This window comes from Podarcis vaucheri, assembly GCF_965113315.1.
Source record: "Podarcis vaucheri genome assembly, chromosome: 4".
Lineage (NCBI taxonomy): Eukaryota > Metazoa > Chordata > Lepidosauria > Squamata > Lacertidae > Podarcis > Podarcis vaucheri.
In genome coordinates, this window is record NC_138762.1 from 103,841,351 (window position 1) to 103,860,978 (window position 19,628).

Sequence of the window (19,628 nt, forward strand, 5' to 3'; positions counted from 1 at the left end):
CATTTTTTGCCTGACGTAAATCAAAGCGTCCAAGGTCCTTTTGAGGTGGCTTTTATATGAAACCAAGAAAGGTTCCCAATAACAGTTTACTCTGCCTTATTTATATTTCCCTCATCGTGTAATAAAAAGAGAGCAAATTATTTATGCCCTGATTAAGAGCAAGATAGTTAACTCATAATTCCTGTGCTGCTTCATAAATTAAGCCTTCATTGCAAACGAAGCACAGTTAATCGTCATCATGAGACAGAGAAAAGCCAGTCGTTTTGGATTCTGCTGAGAGTTGCCTCTGCATCTGCCAGGACTGCTCAAAAAAATTTGTTGTCTGATGCGGACCAAAAAATGGTGCGTACACACCCCTGCCAAACTGAAGCGTGTAATATTTTAGCCTATTTGAATCCCTGGGGCAGAAAATATCACAACTCTCTCCTCTCGGGCAAGGAAATATCAATAATAATAAGTTAAACAATCAACACTTTGCAGCTCTCTTGACTCCTAAAATCAGTCACGTCTTTACCTCTCCCTTTCATAACCAAACCAGAATGAAGACAAATGATCCACGTTTCCCCAGCTTGGATAATTTAAATAGGACGCCAAATAATAACTTTTGGCACAAAATTTAGATTACTTTGATGCAGAATGTTGATTGATTTTTTTTAAAGCCCATAAAACATACAGGGACCTTTCTCTGTGAGTTGTTTGTGGCCTAAATGCTCTTTTTAAAGCAACGTTTCCTTTGCCCGGCCACATGCGGGTAGGTGTAAAATCACCACAGGTGACCAGGTAAGGTGGCTGTTTTCAAGCCTGCTCTTTAGCTTACGCAATTAGCTGGTCTTTCTTTTATTGCCAGCCACAACCCTCTTGCATTTTGCCTCTCAGCCCTTCCTGGTGTGTGTTCTGCTATGATGTGAAGTTGCATTAGTAGTTAGTCTGTTTGGCCAAAGCTCGCTCTTGAGAGTTCTGTAAGGCGAAATAGGGGCAGCATCTTTTAGGAAGTGCTTTGGGTGTGGTGAAATCCTGCCTTTGCCCAGGGTTGACTACCTAACCCTTGATATGTTTTTCAGCATGGTAGTTCTTTTCCCTGCTCCACTGCAGTGCATGAAATTATCGAACCAAGTCTAGGGTTCCAGCTTCGTCGTTCCAGGGTTCTATGATCTTGGAGGCAAACTGGGGGTGATAATAAATTCTCCTTAGTTTGGAGAATTTGGAACCTTGGCTGTATGTCTACTATGCCTAAAAACGAGCTTTTATTTCAGTGCTGTGCTATTGTGGCACATAGATCAGTGAGAATTTGTACCTTGTGGTGTACCTTGCTCAGTATATCAAAATCAATGAACACAATGTTATGGGAGTAGGATGTTATTGCAATTGCAGACATAGGCTTCTGCCTGTGATTCCCCCTTTTCTTCCCTGTTGGTCACTCCAACTGAAATAAAAGCTCATTTTTAGGCATAGTAGTCCTATAGCCAAGGTTGCAAATTCTCCAAACTAAGGCTGTGTCATTTATTATCACCCACTCCAGGAGTGACCAACCAGGAGAAAGAGGCAGCCCGCCCAGGCGGAGGCAGGTAGGCCGACAGAGCACAATAAGTTCCTGTCGAGTACCTTCTCGAGCTCTGCCTGACTGCCTGACTGCGCCTTTGCCATCTGCAGGCAATCTGAGCTGGGAGTACATCGTTGCTCCCTGGCCACCACAATGTATTGCCAGCTCAAAAGGTCTGAAATCGGTATCGCACTCTGAACCAGTGTCAGACAATTTACCGATATATTGCACAGCTCTACCTGTTACAAGGGATGCAGGTGGCGCTGTGGGTTAAACCACAGAGCCTAGGACTTGCCGATCAGAAGGTCGCGATTCGAATCCCCGCGACGGGGTGAGCTCCTGTTGATCGCTCCCTGCTTCTGCCAACCTAGCAGTTTGAAAGCACGAAGTGCAAGTAGATAAATAGGTACCACTCCGGCAGGAAGGTAAATGGCGTTTCTGTGCCCTGCTCTGGTTCACCAGAAGTGGCTTAGTCATGCTGGCCACATGACCCGGAAGCTGTATGCCAGCTCCCTCAGCCAATAAAGCAAGATGAGTGCCGCAACCCCAGAGTCGTCTGCAACTGGACCTAATGGTCAGGCGTCCCTTTACCTTTACCTACCTGTTACGCCTTCAGCTTCCAACACCTTCTCTTCCTAGGCTTCTCCCTCTTCTCCCTCTGACTACTCATTGTTGTCCCACCATCACTCCCTGGGGTCTGAACCTGATTCCCCAGCTGGTACCTCCCACCATTCCTCTGCATCCAGCCAGTGCATGACACCAGGCAATGCTGAGCTTAATGGACCAATGGGTCTGATTCAGTATAAGGCAGCTTCCGATGTTCTTATGTTCCAAGGGGTTCAGGACAGCTTGTGAGTCACAGACAGCATCTATCTCCCTGGCTCAAGGGAGGGCCTCTGACACACACAGAGAGAGAGGCTTTGGGGGGGGGTTGCAGGTAACTTCCGTAGGGAGGAGAGGACGGGGAAACCTTGCTTTCCATGAACCACCTTATCTTTGACAGAAAGGGAAAGATAACATTGCCAGTCTGTTTGAAGCTACTTTTTGGTTGCTCGTTTTGAAGATCTCTCACTCCACCTAGCGGCTAAATGCACACCTTCAGTTTTGCAAGAAAGCCATTTATTCGTTTAGGGTGGCAACTGCAAAACGCTTTGCCCAGGCACACTAGTATGCCATTAGAAGGGCTATTCAGCGTGTTGTGGGAAGACCACTGTGTTGAATGGAGTTCTGGATAAGAGCATAGTGAAGCATTGCTCCATCCCCCAGCCAGGATTTGGGCAGTGACATCATTATGGAGGGAGACACTGCAGTTCATGGAATCATAGGGTTGGAAGAGATCCCAAAGGGTCATCAAGTCCAAACCCCTTGCAATGCAGAAATCTCAACACACGGTCCCCCATCCAATTTGAAACCACACCGGACCCTGCTTAGCTTTTGCAAGTGTGCTAGCAGTTTTACTGCTGAACCTCCCTGGCACGATATGTCAGTGGCACCAACCCCTGCCACAGCTGTCAGACACAGGGGCCACAGCCTAGGAAGCAGTTCCATCCTTGAATCCCAGCTGATAGGACAAGGGGAAAAGGAGGATGCTATCCTGGTGTTGCAAAGAAGAAATATCTACATCTGTTGTGACTGTCATAGTGAGTTCTACTTCTGATGTTAGTCCAGAAACAAGTTATGCTCTAGGCATCAAATGATTTGGGGAACCTAGTTTAGTTGTTCTCAGCTCTGAGAGAGAGCTGGACCATAAAGAAGGCTGATCGCCGAAGAATTGATGCTTTTGAATTATGGTGCTGGAGGAGACTCTTGAGAGTCCCATGGACTGCAAGAAGATCAAACGCATCCATTCTTGAGGAAATTAGCCCTGAGTGCTCACTGGAAGGACAGATCGTGAAGCTGAGGCTCCAATACTTTGGCCACCTCATGAGAAGAGAAGACTCCCTGGAAAAGACCCTGATGTTGGGAAAGATGGAGGGCACAAGGAGAAGGGGACGACAGAGGACGAGATGGTTGGACAGTGTTCTCGAAGCTACCAGCATGAGTCTAACCAAACTGTGGGAGGCAGTGGAAGACAGGAGTACCTGGCGTGCTCTGGTCCATGGGGTCACGAAGAGTCGGACACGACTAAACGACTAAACAACAACAGTTTAGTTGTTAGGTATAGTTCTGTTGGTAGAACATCTCCAGGTTGTGGGTTCAAGCCCCAAGTTGGGCAAAAGAGTCCTGCGTGGCAAGGGGGTTGGACTAGATGACCCCTTGTTCACCCTTCCAACTCCACAACTCATATCTAAACATTATGGTTTTTTTATTCATTGACTTCAGCTTTTATCTCTAGACATAATCACCTTTTATGTAGACACCTTTAACATTAGAAATATGTTAAATGCATACATTGCATACCAAAGATAACAATTTTTAGATAACCTAATACTTGTGAACATAAAAGTTATTCTGTCTTGGTTGTCCCAGTAAAGCATAAATGGTTACCACATTTTTCATAATAACTTGTAGTTGATCTTGCCCGGCCTGATTTGTTGCTAAGCTACAGGTTTGCTTATTGATGTTATAATTCAAACTTCCTCCATCACTCCTCCACTGATACTTTCTCCTTTTTCTCCTGGGCTTTTATTTCTTTATTTTTACAACTTAACATTTTGGCAGCAAACAACAAATGCTTCACTACTTCTCCGTAGCCCTTTCTAATTCACCCTTTCCGTATTGTGAATAACATCTAATAATTGGACTGTGTTTAATTCAAACCACTGTGAGAAAGGAAGGCCAGCCCTGGGCTGCTGCTTCCTGTTCGGCTAGATTGTGTGCCCCCTTTCAGCAATATTATATGAATGGCATTTACCATTAGCTACACTGAAAAGGACAGGAGAAGCAGGGGGTGTAACACAGTGATCGTGTAGTAGCTGCGTGTGATAGCACTGCAAAAAAAGGGAAACCTTTCTGGTTGGAGGTAATAACTATAAAGCAAATTACCAGATATCATATGCAGTAACGCTACTAAAAACTCATAAACAGAAAGCATTCCCCGAGGTTAGTAACTCTTTAACTCATGCAAGGAACAAATGAATTGATCAAACTGACAAATTTGATTAGAATAAGACTGGAAATATTGGGAAATCGCACGGCTTCTGCTGAAACCAGCAGGACTTGCTTCCCTCCTCCTCTTCCTCATTTTTTCCCTTAAAGGTAAAGGGGCCCCTGACCATTAGTTCCAGTCACGGATGACTCTGGGGTTGCGGCGCTCATCTCGCTTTATCGGCCAAGGGAGCCGGCGTACAGCTTCCAGGTCATGTGGCCAGCGTGACTAAGCCACTTCTGGCAAACCAGAGCAGCGCATGGAAATGCCGTTTACCTTCCCGCTGGAGCAGTACCTATTTATCTACTTGCACTTTGACATGCTTTCAAACTGCTAGGTTGGCAGAAGCAGGGACCAAGCAACAGGAGCTCACCCCGTCGCGCGGATTCGAACTGCTGACCTTCTGATCGGCAAGTCCTAGGCTCTGTAGTTTTCCCTTAGTTCCTAGCAAATGAAAATAAGTGGTGGCAACCCACTGGCATTTACAAATTCATTTGTCTTTTTTGAAACTTTTATGCTACCTATTTTTCTTAAGAAATTCAAGGTGGTTAACAGTGAACTGACAGCTGTGATTAAAAAAATAGCCACCAGTGAAGTGGAGCAACAGCTGGGGTACCCTCAGTGCCATGACATAGTGGCGTAGCGTGGGTTGTCAGCACCAGGGGCAAGGCAAGTAATTTGCGTCCCCTAACCCATGGATTTGCGCCCCCTAACCCGTGAATTTGCGCCCCCTAACCCTAACCCCCAGATGTTGCGCCCGGTGCGGCCGGCCCCCCCTGCACCCCCCACGCTACGCCACTGCCATGACATCACCATATTTCATCCCGATGTCATCCCACCCATTGGCTCCCCCCCCCAGCACTGAACAGGATTCGTGCAAAGAGAACCGTTGATGTTTCCAACTGTGAGGAAGCCTACCGCTTAGTGGGTAGATGTTTGCGGGTGGAGTCAGCAACATTGCGCAGGGTCATCGGGCACAATCCTGTTCCCTTTTTCGTGCTTCTGGTGCAGAGATGGGAAAGGCTTGTGGCCCTCCAGATTTTGTAGGACTACATTTCACATTATCTGTGTCCACTGGCCACGCTGGCTGGGATTTATTAGAGTTCTTTATTATTATGGAGGGAACGGGTGGCGCTGTGGTCTAAACCACTGAGCCTCTTGGGCTTGCCGATCAGAAGGTCAGCGGTTCTAATCCACGTGACAGGGTGAGCTCCCGTTGCTCTGTCCCAGCTCCTGCCAACCTAGCATGCCAGTGCAAGTAGATAACTAGGTACCGCTGCGGTGGGAAGGTAAACACCATTTCCATATGCTCAGGCACTCGTCCCGTTGCACCAGAAGCGGTTTAGTCCTGCTGGCCACATGACTTGGAAAGCTGTCGGTGGACAAATGCCGGTTCCCTCGTCCTGAAAGCGAGATGAGCACTGCACCCATAGTCACCTTTGACTAGACTTAACCATTCAGGGGTCCTTTACCTTTTACCTTATTATTTACCGTATTTTTCGCCCCATAGGACGCACTTTTTCCCCTCCAAAAATGAAGGGGAAATGTGTGTGCGTCCTATGGGGCGAATGCAGGCTTTCGCTGAAGCGTGGAGAGCGAGAGGCATTGGTGCGCACTGACCCCTCTCACTCTCCAGGCTTCAGGAAGCTATCCGCAAGTCTTGCAAGCCCGGCGGGAGGTCCCGCTGGGCGCGCGAGGCTTGGGGCGGCAGCCTGCAGCCCGAAGCACGGTGAGCCCCCTCCAAAAAAAACCCCGAGGTGCGTCCTATAGGCCGGTGCGCCCTATAGGACGAAAAATACGGTACATTTGATCCGCCTGAAGAAACCTGGGGCGGCAAACACATTCACAATTCAGAAACAAAACAGTCCAAAACAATTAAAGACATTTTAAAAGCAGTTTCAATTAAAGCATTATTTCAGCTAGTCCAGAAGGCAACAGGTTCTCTGCCCCTGAATTAGTGTTTGCATGGAAGGAGCACATGAAGACTGATCTGCTTCTAGCTTTAGTATAATCCGATTTGTCATTTCGACAAAATCCATTTGTTATTTGCATGAATCAACCTCTTACTAATCCCTTAACTAAGGGAGAAGAGAGAGAAGTGTCTTAGAACTAGTGAAATAGTTCTTGTTTGAATCTTACATGACTAGGCATGAACAAGATTCTTGCATGAACAGGCATGTAGTATCAGATATTATTTCCTTTTAAGGAGTTGGCTGTCCCCCCCCCCCTTGCTTTCCTTTATATCTTACGTTGCTTTCACTCATAAAATATTGTATCTCCGGAAACCCTACAGCTAATTGGAAAATGATGTTTTCTTACCCATCTTTTCTCAAAATAGAATGGCCTGAGTATTTGAGCTTAACTACTGGGTTTATATTAGCCATTCGTCTCGGCTATTAAATGCTCACCCAGATTTTAAAATGTGGTGTTGCTTGAAGGGGAAAAATAAATCAATGCATTGGTTTATCTTGTGAGCAGCCTCCAGAGCAGGCCTGCACAACTTGTGATCTGTTGATTCGAACTCAGTTCACCAGCCAATGTGATACCCTTCCTAACCCTGTTTTTGCAGTCCCAGGTAGATAGCAGAAACAGTTTAGGGATGGCTGTTACACTAAGCTTGATTCCATGGGTCACATGTTGTGCAAGGCTTCTGTGGGAAAAGGGAGTTTCTAGCCACACAAAAATAAGTGTCCTATCTCATTGAACTTTATGAACAGAGATATGGTAAGGAAAAAAAGGCTGTGTTTTGAAACCAGTCTTTAACTATCAACATTTCGGAGATAATTCCTGTGATTTTCAATTAAAGAACAAAAGCTCTTGCATTCTGCCATTATTTGCAGCAAAGGACACAGACGGTCATTAACCTGCTGCCTTTTCTTCTTCTGCCTCGCAGTTCAATTTCGCCGTTTAGTATTGAGAGCACAAGGCGCCAGAGAAGGTCCGAATCGCCTGACTCTAGAAAGCGCCGCATTCACAGATGTGATTTTGAAGGGTGCAACAAGGTGTACACGAAAAGCTCCCACCTGAAGGCTCACCGAAGGACGCACACAGGTAAGGGTTTTGCCAAAGGTTTTCGCTGTATGGACAGTGTTAGCAACAGTGTCTCTCAGCGGGCACGTTCTATTTTTGACATGATGAAAGGCACAGTAAACATTAATGAGCTTTCACCACTGTGTAATAAACAGTAATTATTTTCAACATATAGCCTTGGGGGTTATTAAGCTTCCCAGCATCATGTGATTTTAGAATCAGAGGTTTTCCTTCCATGTGGGCACACCTCTGTTGTTCCTGTTCTTTCTCGGTTAAGGTCAAACTCTGAAAAATCAGAAGTATTATTTTTGCCCTAGGCCCTCCAGAAGTTTTGAGACTACAATTCCCATAATTCCTGACCACTGGTCCTGCTAGCTAGGGATCATGGGAGTTGTAGGCCAAAAACATCTGGAGGGCCGATCATATGGGGAAGAGAAGGTAGGGTGTAACTGTGAATGGGGGAGGAATTAATTCAGTTTTCATTTTAATGTGAACCTACCTGATTCACATTTCCTAAACCAGTATGTGATCTGAAATGAGGCCATCCTTTAAAATTTGTAGTTCTCAAAGTTTTGCAATGTAGTTCTCCAACCACAATGAAAAACATACAAAATAAAAGGCTTATATTAGGGGGAAATGCACACAAATATGCTTGTATTGGTGAAAATAATGTACAAAAATGCATTATGTTAAGGAAAATGTGTACAACTTTTCCTTTCTTTAAAAACTGAAAACTGATGTGGAAATAGGGAGAACTGGGAAAAGAAGAAATGGGAACTGGCAGATTAACCCACCGAAGCAAATGTTTTGTCTCGCCATCTTCAGAGGACCTGGATAAAAGTCCTGAACTTCCATCTGAGCAAAACTCCTGAGCAGGAGAATATGTATGGAGCTGGGTAGGGGAAAGAAAAAAAAATCAGGATTCCAACTGATTAAAGTTACTGTCAGAATAGAAGCCCCTTACGCAAAGGAAGTCTGAGCAATGAAAGAGAAGCAGGGACATGCTGCTTGGCCTGACCTTGACACCAATGCTCAACGCATGAATGTTGGAGGCAGGGATGCTTCCATTTGAACCCATAGCCCCCTTCACTTAAGTACCATCTGAAGGGGGCTGGTGTGTGCAAGCCAAACTCTAGCAAGCAAACGCTCATAAACGTGCCTCTTCCGAACGCTTGTGTCCTTTGTTCTGAATGCCTCTTTAACCAATGCTTCGCCTTTCCCATTTTTGGCCTCAGGGATCCCAAAAGCATTCTCTTGCCTGCTGAGGAGGCGCCCCCGTTCCTTTGCCACAGACCCCTCCCCAGTGTGTTGCAGAGGTTCCTGTGGAGCATTCTGGGCCACCCTCTTAGTTCAGGCAGGTCACAGCCTCTTGGGCGTCAGGGTAGCCGCGCCTGAACTGAGAGTGAACCTTCAGACCACACCCGGCATTGCCCTGTGGCTGCACACTTAGGGGAGGGTTGGTAAGTGGTGGGTAAGCTGCCTTTCAGCAAAGGTTGCCCCTGATCACCCACGACAAGGCTTCCCAGGAACCCCAAGGCCACTTGGAACAGACCTTGGAAACCAAGGGTAGAAGGCACGGGGCCAAGAAGGGGTGCATGCTCTCAGCATCTCTCCCTGGTGGTTTGCCACACCCGACTTGCAAAACCAGAGAGAGGTTATGAACTCCCCATGGCCACACCAGGGGGGGAAGAAACACATGAAGTAACTGGTGGTTAGCCCTGTGGCTTCTAACGGTTGCACATCAGAGCGCAGGAACCAAACCCTTTTCATAACTACTATTCTCCTTTGGAGCCAGATGCTGACTGATGTTAAGTACTGCAATCCAGACTGCCTTTGGAGGAGTGTAATTTTGTGTGGGGTTTAATATATGCATTTGCCATGGGCTTTTGCGTTTAGCGGTTGGAACACACTGCAGCGTTCACAGCACAACTTTGCCTTAATTAAACCCATCGTACGGAAGAGCTTGCTGGAAAGCCCCTCCTGGAAAAAAAATAAAAAATCACAGGGTGTCTCTGATTGTTTTAATCACCTGAGCTTGTAAATTTTACTCGCAGGCGGCAATCCTAAACCCAATTAACTGGAAAATAAGCTGTTCTGTTAAAATCAGTGGGAATTAGTTCCAAGGAAATGTGCTTGGATGTCAGACTGCTCATACCTAAACAGATGTTTTGCAACACTTGGGTTAGATGTGTTTTCGGTACAAAATGTCTTTTAACTTCAGTATCCCTAAACAAAAGTGCTAGTTTGAGGGGGGGGAGAGAACCACCCTCATTAAGGCACCAGTAAGTGGGGAGCACAATAATGATTCTATATTGCTTTTGTTTGGGGGTTTTATCATAATATGCACACGGGTGGCGCTGTGGTCTAAACCACAGAGCCTAGGGCTTGACAATCCAGAAGGTCGGCAGTTTGAATCCCTGCGACGGGGTGAGCTCCCATTGCTCAGTCCCAGCTCCTGCCAACCTAGCAGTTCGAAAGCGCCTCAAAGTGCAAGTAGGTCAATAGGTACTGCTCCGGCGGGAAGGTAAACAGTGTTTCCATGCACTGCTCTGGTTTTACCAGAAGCGGCTTAGTCATGCTGGCCACATGACCCGGAAGCTCCCTTGGCCAGTAAAGCGTGATGAGCGCCACAACCCCAGAGTTGTTCACTACTGGACTTAACTGGTCAGTGGTCCTTTACCTTTATCCAGTAATATAATAGATGAAAGACTGAGCTGAGTAAATGACCGCTTAAGGCAAGTCTACAGAGCTACAAAACCAAAAGCAGCCCATCATCCCTGTATAGTGCAAAAGGCTAAAATGTAGTGCTAGAGTGCATTGGTTTGCATGCAGAAAGTCCCAGGCTTCATCCTCAGCATCTCCTTGTATGCCTTGGGAAGATTCCTGTCTGAAAACCCTAGACAGCTACTGATCCAAATGCACCAGTGGTTTGATTTTGTATCAGGCAGCTTCCTATGTTCCTATGTATTGTGGCTTTCCGAGTGTCTGATGTTGTTGTTGTTGTTGTTTAGTCGTTTAGTTGTGTCCGACTCTTCATGACCCCCTGGACCAGAGCACGCCAGGCACTCCTGTCTTCTACTGCCTCCCGAAGCTACCAGCTTGGTCAAACTCATGCTGGTAGCTTCGAGAACACTATCCAACCATCTCGTCCTCTGTCGTCCCCTTCTCCTTGTGCCCTCCATCTTTCCCAACATCAGGGTCTTTTCCAGGGAGTCTTCTCTTCTCATGAGGTGGCCAAAGTATTGGAGCCTCAGCTTCAGGATCTGTCCTTCCAGTGAGCACTCAGGGCTGATTTCCTTAAGAATGGAGAGGTACACACTGCTTTTGCAATCCAAGAAGTTTACTATGGGCCTCCATGGATCACCATAGTTGGCAGAATTGTTGGATCAAAGACTGAGTTGTGTGAGTCTTACACAATCTATTAATCCCATAGTTTAAACCACAAAAAAACAACAACCACAAAACGTAATTGCATTGCTTTCGTGAACCTTTTGGGAAGTTTGCACAGTCTCATGCGGTGTTGAATGTGAACATACTTTACAAGCTAATCTCATCTTGCATTTATATCTTTGCTTTTTTGCCCAGAGCAAAGTGAGTCAACTATTTATGTATGGCCCTGGGGTAATTAGTGTATGATATTGGCTGGGTATAAATGAATTATGACAGCCCGGCACGCAAGGATAAGCAGGCTTCAATAGGAAAAAAACCAGATCACAGAAACTTGTTGTTGCATAATTTTACCTTTTCATGCAGTGCAAATGCACCATTAGGCATGCTTGCAAAATACTTAAGTAAGCAGAATTGCGTAGAAATTGCTAAATGGTTTCATATGCCTGGAACTCATAATTTTCCTGAGAAGCTGACTATATCTGAAAGATCAGGAATTAGAGATCCTGGTTCAAATTGCTATACACATACAGAATAGGTTCGGGTAGCAGGTGATAGGAAAGAACTCTGCCTGAGACCCCAGAGAGGCAGTGTCAGTCATGGCAGATAGTATTTGGTTGGAATGGACTGTGCTGCCATAGCTCAGTCGACAGAGCACAAAACTATTAATCTCAGGGCTGTGGGTTCGAGCCCCACGTTGGACGGAAGATTCCTGCACCATAGAGGGTTTCACTAGATGACCTCATGGTCCCTTTCAACTCTTCAGTTCTATGATTCGATGACAGCAGCTTCCTGTACTCTTAAATCCAAAACAGTCATTGACCGTAGAAAAGTAGGTATCAAGCAGGAAGGATGTAGCTTGGATGCCTAGAATCCTGGGGGTCAGATGCTACAGGAGATCTGTGCTTGTTGCTTTCACTCCATTGAGTCCATTCTGATAGCGTTTGAAGCCAAGAAATAGCATGGGCAGGACTGACATGCTCTGTACTTCTCCTAAAACCTTTTCCGCCTGCATGCGAAGCAACTGTGTGATCTCCTGGGTTAAAACATAGCCTAAATATCATGGGAAGCAGCACTGCTGTATCAGCAAAGGAAAGGCGAACCACTTCATTGAGCTGGTGCAACTTTTTCTGATTCAGACATGTTTGGTGAGAGTTGGAAGCATCTACAACAGTGCAGATGTTTTGCAGCGATTAGTGCCTTCCACTGGCATTTCAGCTTGGGTTACGGTCAAAAATCTTTGTATGAGCATCAAATCCGCTAGAGGGCAAACTCTAATAATAAACTGCTCCTTGGAAACCCAAGCACGGCCATACCAGAAGCTAGGAATTCTGAGTCACACATGCAAGGTATTAAATTCTGATTCCCTGCCTCCCACCCGTAACCAGCTAAAGTAGCCGAGAAATATCATGTGTAATGTAAATTATAACAGGGTTATGAATAAATTTGTGTGGTCTTATTTCAAGGGAGTAACTATCACAAGTCATGTCACCTGTGATTTGTCAGCATAGATTCTACTAATTGCTAACAGTGACTCTCCTAACGAGTAATCTGTGAAAATCAGATGGCAGGTTTTTATTTAAAAACACTGTATACTCATACACAAAATATGTATCCGTTGTTCAAGTCTGTCTCTCCACATGTATAGTTCAAAAAACCATAGTGCCTGCTATGTGGCAGTTTCATACAAAACAACTTCTTCATGCTAATTATGGCCTCTGTCTTACTAGACCATTTTTCCACAGGCAAAAGCGACTGGTTGCCATACAAGAAACAAATGTACATTGTTTTCCAAAATGTTGTCCAAACTTGCTAGCCCACAAGCCTTTTTCTAGCCCACCTATCAATACCTATGTGTGTTAGTCATTTGTGGTATATAAACAGATTAAAAATGAATAAAAGATCCCAGTCTTCTGACTTGAACTTTCCTGTCCAGTCACCTGGAGAGGATTCTTATTTACCACAGCAGGCAAGTAGCTATTTACAAGCCTGCCCTTGAATTCCTTACAACCTTGACCAAGGAGAAGGGGCTTATGACTAAGAGTTGTAGCAAAGTAATTTTTACTCGGAATAGACCCACTGAAATTAAAGGCTCTAAATTTGTCATAGTTATTCATTTCAATGGGTTTAGTCAATAGAATCTTCCACAACTTAAATCATGACACATTTGTGTTCCTACCAGTTTGAAATACAGCGTGGGAAGGATGACTATGCATGACTCTACACTGACACCAGTGTTTGAAACTTCTAGGCGCATTTTGCGACAGGGAATTTCATTAGCGCAAGCAGTTTCTGAGCTCTGGGCACAATTCTGCGCCTAAAATTTCAGATTAAAACTGCAGAGTGGAAGGAAAGGAGGAGCTTTTTCTGCCTCCCCACTTTCAGCTACTCTCTGAAGACTGGAGAAAACCCCCTCTTAAGAATATCAGGGGGGTGGACAGGGAGAGGACTAGACCATGTGAAAAATGAACTGCTGCAGTTCATTCGTTTTCAGCTTTGTATTCTTGTTATAAAAAAGACGCCTAGACATTCCATTGTTGTGCCTAGGTTTAAGGTGCCATTTAGCTCAGTGCTTTCATTTCTCTGTTTCTAACACTGGCTTACACTAACACATGGCTTACACTAACACGTTCTTTAATGGTAGCTTTCTTTTTATTTAGTGTCCCATCACATTGCAGTGTAAAAGGTAAAGGGACCCCTGACCATTAGGTCCAGCCGTGGCCGACTCTGGGGTTGCGGCGCTCATCTCGTTTTCTTGGCTGAGGGAGCCGGCATACAGCTTCCGGGTCATGTGGCCAGCATGACTAAGCCGCTTCTGGCGAACCAGAGCAGCGCACAGAAACACCGTTTACCTTCCCATCGGAGCGGTACCTATTTATCTACTTGCACTTTGAGGTGCTTTCAAACTGCTAGGGTGACAGGAGCTGGGACTGAGCAACGGGAGCTCACCCCGTCGCAGGGATTTGAACTGCCGACCTTCTGATCGGCAAGCCCTAGGCTCTGTGGTTTAACCCACAGCGCCACCCGCGTCCTGTTACATTGCAGTGTAATAGTGACAAAATATGATTCTATGCCTCAGGGAACTTGCAGTCTCAGTAGCCTTGCAACAGAAGGCATGGAGCTGGATCTAAGGTCTTGTGTGTCCACACGATCTCCACTGGAAGATTCAGGGTTGGAGTTGAAGGGTTCATAATGTTATAATTCGGAGTACCTGGCCTGTGATTAAAAGAAAGTGCTTTGAGCCTGCTTAAATATAACGAAGGGGACCTATCAACAGTCCATCTCTTAGCAGCCATTAGCCCAGTTCAGATGTGATGGATAGCACACTTCAAATTTGCAGAGCACTTCAGGCACATTATTTAATTAATCCTGTTGACAATCCTGCAAAGGAGAGCTAGTGGTGTTGTCCCATTTCAGACCAAGGCGGGGGCAGAGAGCATAAGGCCAGCTTGTGAGTTTGTGGCTGATCAGCTTATAGCTCATGCTCTTGGTCACTTTGTGACACCAACTCCAGGAAAACTGAGGGTACAATACGCAGCCTCAATGGGCTTTAGTATTATTTCAGAGGATCACGATCGTGTCTGAAAGAAAATGCCTTGATTCTGACTCTCTCACTAGACTTTGGGGCTCCTGATCTGCACATGGAGGCATTGCTAAATGCAGCCTTGCTAAATGCAGTCAGAAATGCAGCCTTGTTACACGGCATCCTGTGGTCCAAGGTATTTTCCTTTTTAATAAATCTGAGACACCTGCAGAAGAGAGGGTGGCAGACAACTTTTGTGTTTTGTTTAGTCTGAGCCTGTTTAAACTCTGCATTCCTCAGGCTCCACCAGATATTTATTTGAATAAGAAATGGCACCTGTCATTAGTCTTTGTTCATATTTTCTCCCCTTTCAGTAGTTGGAAGCACAGGTAAGACCCATGACTGGAGACATGAAAAATAAGTTCGACTTGTTCTGTGACCTTTAAGCACCATTCAGTACCTTTTGTTTGGTTAAGAATGGTTTAATACTATTTGTCTGCTCTACCTGAGAGAAATTTACTTGCCTAGAGTAATCCCTTCATTTGACAGAATGGAGACGAGTCATTCTCTCCTTCTAATCCTCTCGGGGTTGGTCTCCATTCTGTAGACTCTTTGGCTTTCTTTACGGCAAATTCTCCACGTTCATTTATGCCACAGGCGACAACAATTTGTCCCACAACAACCTTGCCAGACTGAAAGGTTACGTCATCAGCCCAAACTCCTTACTTCTTTAAGGTTGAAATACCAATACTAGCAATACTTCAAGTGTAGCTTTATCTTTCTGTGTGTATTTCCAATTTCACTACGGAAACCACTAGAAGCTACTGTGTTTGGGCTCTTCAGGGCTATCTCTGTCGTAAGACATAGCAAAGCAACTGCCTCAGAGAGCAAACTGATTTACCAGTAAAGAGTAGCAGTTTTGACATTTATTTCCTATTTTCTAAAACTAAAACCACTTAGATTTTCTGCTTCAGGAAGCAAATAACCTCGGCCAGTTCTGCCTGCAGTATTGATAAATGAATCGTTTTCTTCAGTTTCATTTTTGTTACCTGTTTTTGCAGTCAGCAAATGGATTGCTGCGATGTTAAAGGATTTTTGTATATTTGTTAATTTTTTAAACAAACACATTATTTTTTTGAAATATATTTTTATTATTTTCTTCCATAAACAGTATTATTGACAATACAATAACAAACACAAATACTTTTTGTTCTGCCAAGCATATGACTTCCCTCCTTCCCTTCAGCAGGTTTTCCGCTTTCAAGTCCTCTCTCGCAATTTAGTTATTTAACTGAAAAACGGAACATTATATGCCTCTTGATCGTAAATAAAAACCTCAAGGATATTAGGACAGAGCACATAATACAAAAAGACTGGGCTCTGGAATAATAGAATCATAGAATTGCAGAGTTGGACGGGACCATGAATGTCATCTTTTGCCCAACGTTGGGCTTGAACCCACAGCCCTAAGATTAAGAATCTCATGCTCTACTGACTGAGCTGTTGTTACTGTTGTGATCTTCTTCTCACATAGCACCCAGAGTGGCAAATAAGGAATTGGTGACTGTGACGTTAACATATGAGAGTGCTGGAGGTGAAATAGTTAAACAGGTTACCCAATCAGAACCCAGGGGGTGGAGTCAGAGGAACTATAAGACCAGCTCTGGGAGGGGCGAAAGGGGGGGGTTTGTTGAGAGTTGGGTGGTTGGTTGGAGTGGAAGTGAATTGGGATAGAGTCTGTGGGGAGGCTGAGTTAGTGTAGCGAAATAAGTTGAGTCAGGAACAGTTAGGCGCTGGGAAGACAAGTAAATATCTGAGAGGTGGTTTAGTGAGTGAGAGCAGGTAGCGGAAGTTATAGGTCTAGATAGGCACCCCATGATTGTAATTGACCGATACTGTTTATGAAACCACACGCTTGTTAAACTGCAATAAATAAACAGAAGTTTATATTCCAATTTAAACCTGACTGGACTCAGTATTGTACCAGGTAGAGCCTGGGTGGTGGCAGCGAGAAATAAAGTGGTGGCACAGGGATCAGTAGACAGTGAAACATCTGGGGACCCCGTGAGATCGCCACAGTGACCAAGAACTTGAGATGCTTGTTAGCTTGCTTGCTTGTTCAGAATAGGTAAAATGGGCTTCTAATGGTCAAATTCGTTGGCCTACGGCTATGCCACACTAAATGGACATGGTCATGTTTAGTTTCTGAAAGTTAAGACTTAGAGAATAATTCTTCTTTGGCGATCACTCGTAGCCGAGTAAGATTGTCTTCCATAAACACGGTTTTAACAATGAGTTTGTATTATTACAGACTACTTAGAGAATACCAGGCAACAGTGACCCTGAGACCTGATAACTGAACCGTTTAGGAAATCTTATTTTTTGTGAGCCTATGGTAAATTAGTGAGCCACAATCTAGTGCTTCTAGATAATGGCCAGTGTTTTGCCATTCCAGAGCTCAGGGGTGTTGTCAGATTCCAACTCCTAGCAGTCCCAGCCAGCATGGCCTGTGGTCAAAGACAAGGAGAGATGATAGTCCCAATAGCATGAGGAGGGCCAGAGCACAGGTCTTCAGTATGGCAACCATAAATATAAATGTAGCAAATAAGTATGGTGGAAATAAGTTCTATCAAAATCCCAGGACTCCGTTTCTACATTAGGGTTCAGGTGCAAATGAATGCAGCGTTCTGCTGAACATGCAGGTGTGATTGCAAGGGTGTGATCATAAAGCATCCACAAATGCATGCTGAAGAAAGATTGCTCTGCTCTGTAGGTCTGACATGGTGCCCAGCTGGAATAGATCCCAAATTGTTATTCCCACAACAGTGTGTTAGAGGAATGAAGAAAAGCAATCCTCCGATTGTGCTCGGTCTTCGAGTTGTTATGAAAAGATTTTCGGCAGTGACTGTTGGCTTTCTAAATAGTTGTGTGTGTGTTTATGTCTGCGTGTGTGCCACCTGGGAATGCTGATGATTTCATTATGTTCAAAGAATAAGATTTCCCCAAAGTCCAAATCACTGCTTAATACTGTGCCTTCTAGAACTTCAGCCCACATGCATTCCTAGAATAAGATTAAAAACCGGGCCCTACAGCTGCGTGGGGGCTGTGCAAAATATATATGTTACAGATTTAAGGTCACTCAAAGTAGACAGATGTAAACTCCCCGTTCAGTTACCCATGGAGTTGATTTGGTGGTAACATGAAATGCCATTTGGAAGTGTTTGCATCTTCATAAACACGTAAACAGTTTCTCAGGGCTGAAGCAGTATGGTTTTTAGGCAGAAATCTCAAAACAACCATCCTGGGCCTACCAAAAAATTCCAGGGGTAGTCAACCCTTGCAACTACCGTATTTTTCGCTCTATAAGATGCACCAGACCAGGGGTCTGCAACCTGCGGCTCCGGAGCCGCATGTGGCTCTTTTACATCTTTGCTGCGGCTCCGGGGCGGATACTAGCGAGGTGAGGAGGCGCATTGTGCGCCCCAACACTACTCACTGTGGCGGGCGCTGTACTGGCTGTGACGTCGCATGGGGGCGGTGCGTGCGTTAGTCACGCACCTTCCTGCCCGCTGTCAGATCGTGGCTCCAGGGATATATTTGTTTTAAATGTCGCAATGGTTTTGCAGCTCCCAGTTGTTTTTTCTTCGGAAACGGGTCCAAGTGGCTCTTTTTGTCTTAAAGGTTGCAGACCCCTGCACCAGACCATAAGACGCACCTATGTTTTGGAGGAGGAACACAAGAAAAAAAATATTCTGAATCCCAGAAGCCAGAACAGCAAGATGGATCTGGCTTCTGGGATAGCCTCTTGCTGTTCTGGCTTCTGGGATAGCCGCACGAAGCCTCTTCAGGGCAGTGGGATGAAGGCTCTCCCTGCCCGGAAGAGGCTGTGCGCGGCTAAGCTGGAAGCCAGGACAGCAAGCAGGATCGCTGCGCACCGATCCCTCTTGCTCTCCTGGCTTCAGCGAAAGTAATGCCAAGCCTCTTGAGCAAAGAGGCAGGAGCGCTCCCGCTGTGCTCAAGAGGCTTTGTGTGGCTATCGCTGAAGCCAGGAGAGCAAGAGGGATCGGTGCGCAGCAATCCCTCTTGCTCTCCTGGCTTCTGGGATAGCTGCGCAGCCTGCATTCGCTCCATAAGATGCACATACATTTCCCCATACCTTTTAGAGGGGGAAAGTGCATCTTATAGAGCGAAAAATATGGTAAAGGTACCCCTGCCCGTACGGGCCAGTCTTGCCAGACTCTAGGGTTGTGCGCTCATCTCACTCTATAGGCCGGGAGCCAGTGCTGTCCGCAGACACTTCCGGGTCACGTGGCCAGCGTGACAAGCTGCATCTGGCGAGCCAGCACCAGCGCAGCACACGGAAACGCCGTTTACCTTCCCGCTGGTAAGCGGTCCCTATTTATCTACTTGCACCCAGAGGTGCTTTCGAACTGCTAGGTTGGCAGGCGCTGGGACCGAACGACGGGAGCGCACCCCGCCGCGGGGATTCGAACCGTCAACCATGCAATCGGCAAGTCCTAGGCGCTGAGGTTTTAGTGTGCCACAAAAAAATGCAAGGCATGAGGGAAGGTATGCCGGTTTATGCTACCATACTTCTACAGTGCTGCGTGCCTTGACGTGTTTTTTCCAGAGCATGGGAGAAAGCAACAGTGCTGCAGAGGAAGCATACAAGACAACAGGCCTCATTCTGCGCTGTACCCAGCCGCACAAACTCACTGCTCCTCTCCAGGACTTCCACAGACCTCCACTGTTTGTACCACTTGTGAAAGCCATGCTATAGCTTGGCCACCAGTGGAATGCGCATTTTGTACTTCTGTATGAAAGAGCAACTTTCCAGAGGTCCTGAGACCAGCCCTGCAAGTTACCATGTATAACAAGGAGGAAGCTAATATTGGCTGATTTTTATGGTGCCTGAAAGCACCGTAACATTGCAGTCTTGTCTACTTTTTCCCAGAAGTAGGCCCTGCTGAACTCTGGAGGGCTGGCTTCCAAGTAAACATGTGTAGGATGGAGCTGTATAATGTGAAGAGCCTTGGAAGGTCAGATGCTCAGATACTTCT

General features: G+C 45.7%; 1 protein-coding gene across 3 annotated transcripts in view; it reads left to right on the forward strand.

Moving 5' to 3' along the window:
- Positions 1-19,628, forward strand: part of KLF12 (KLF transcription factor 12) — a 243,577-nt gene that overhangs the window by 210,526 nt on the left and 13,423 nt on the right. For all 3 annotated transcript variants that reach the window (XM_082221431.1, XM_082221433.1, XM_082221432.1), the window contains one exon: positions 7,522-7,679. In XM_082221431.1, the coding sequence (XP_082077557.1) occupies positions 7,522-7,679 (158 nt within the window). The remainder of the gene's footprint in view (positions 1-7,521; positions 7,680-19,628) is intronic.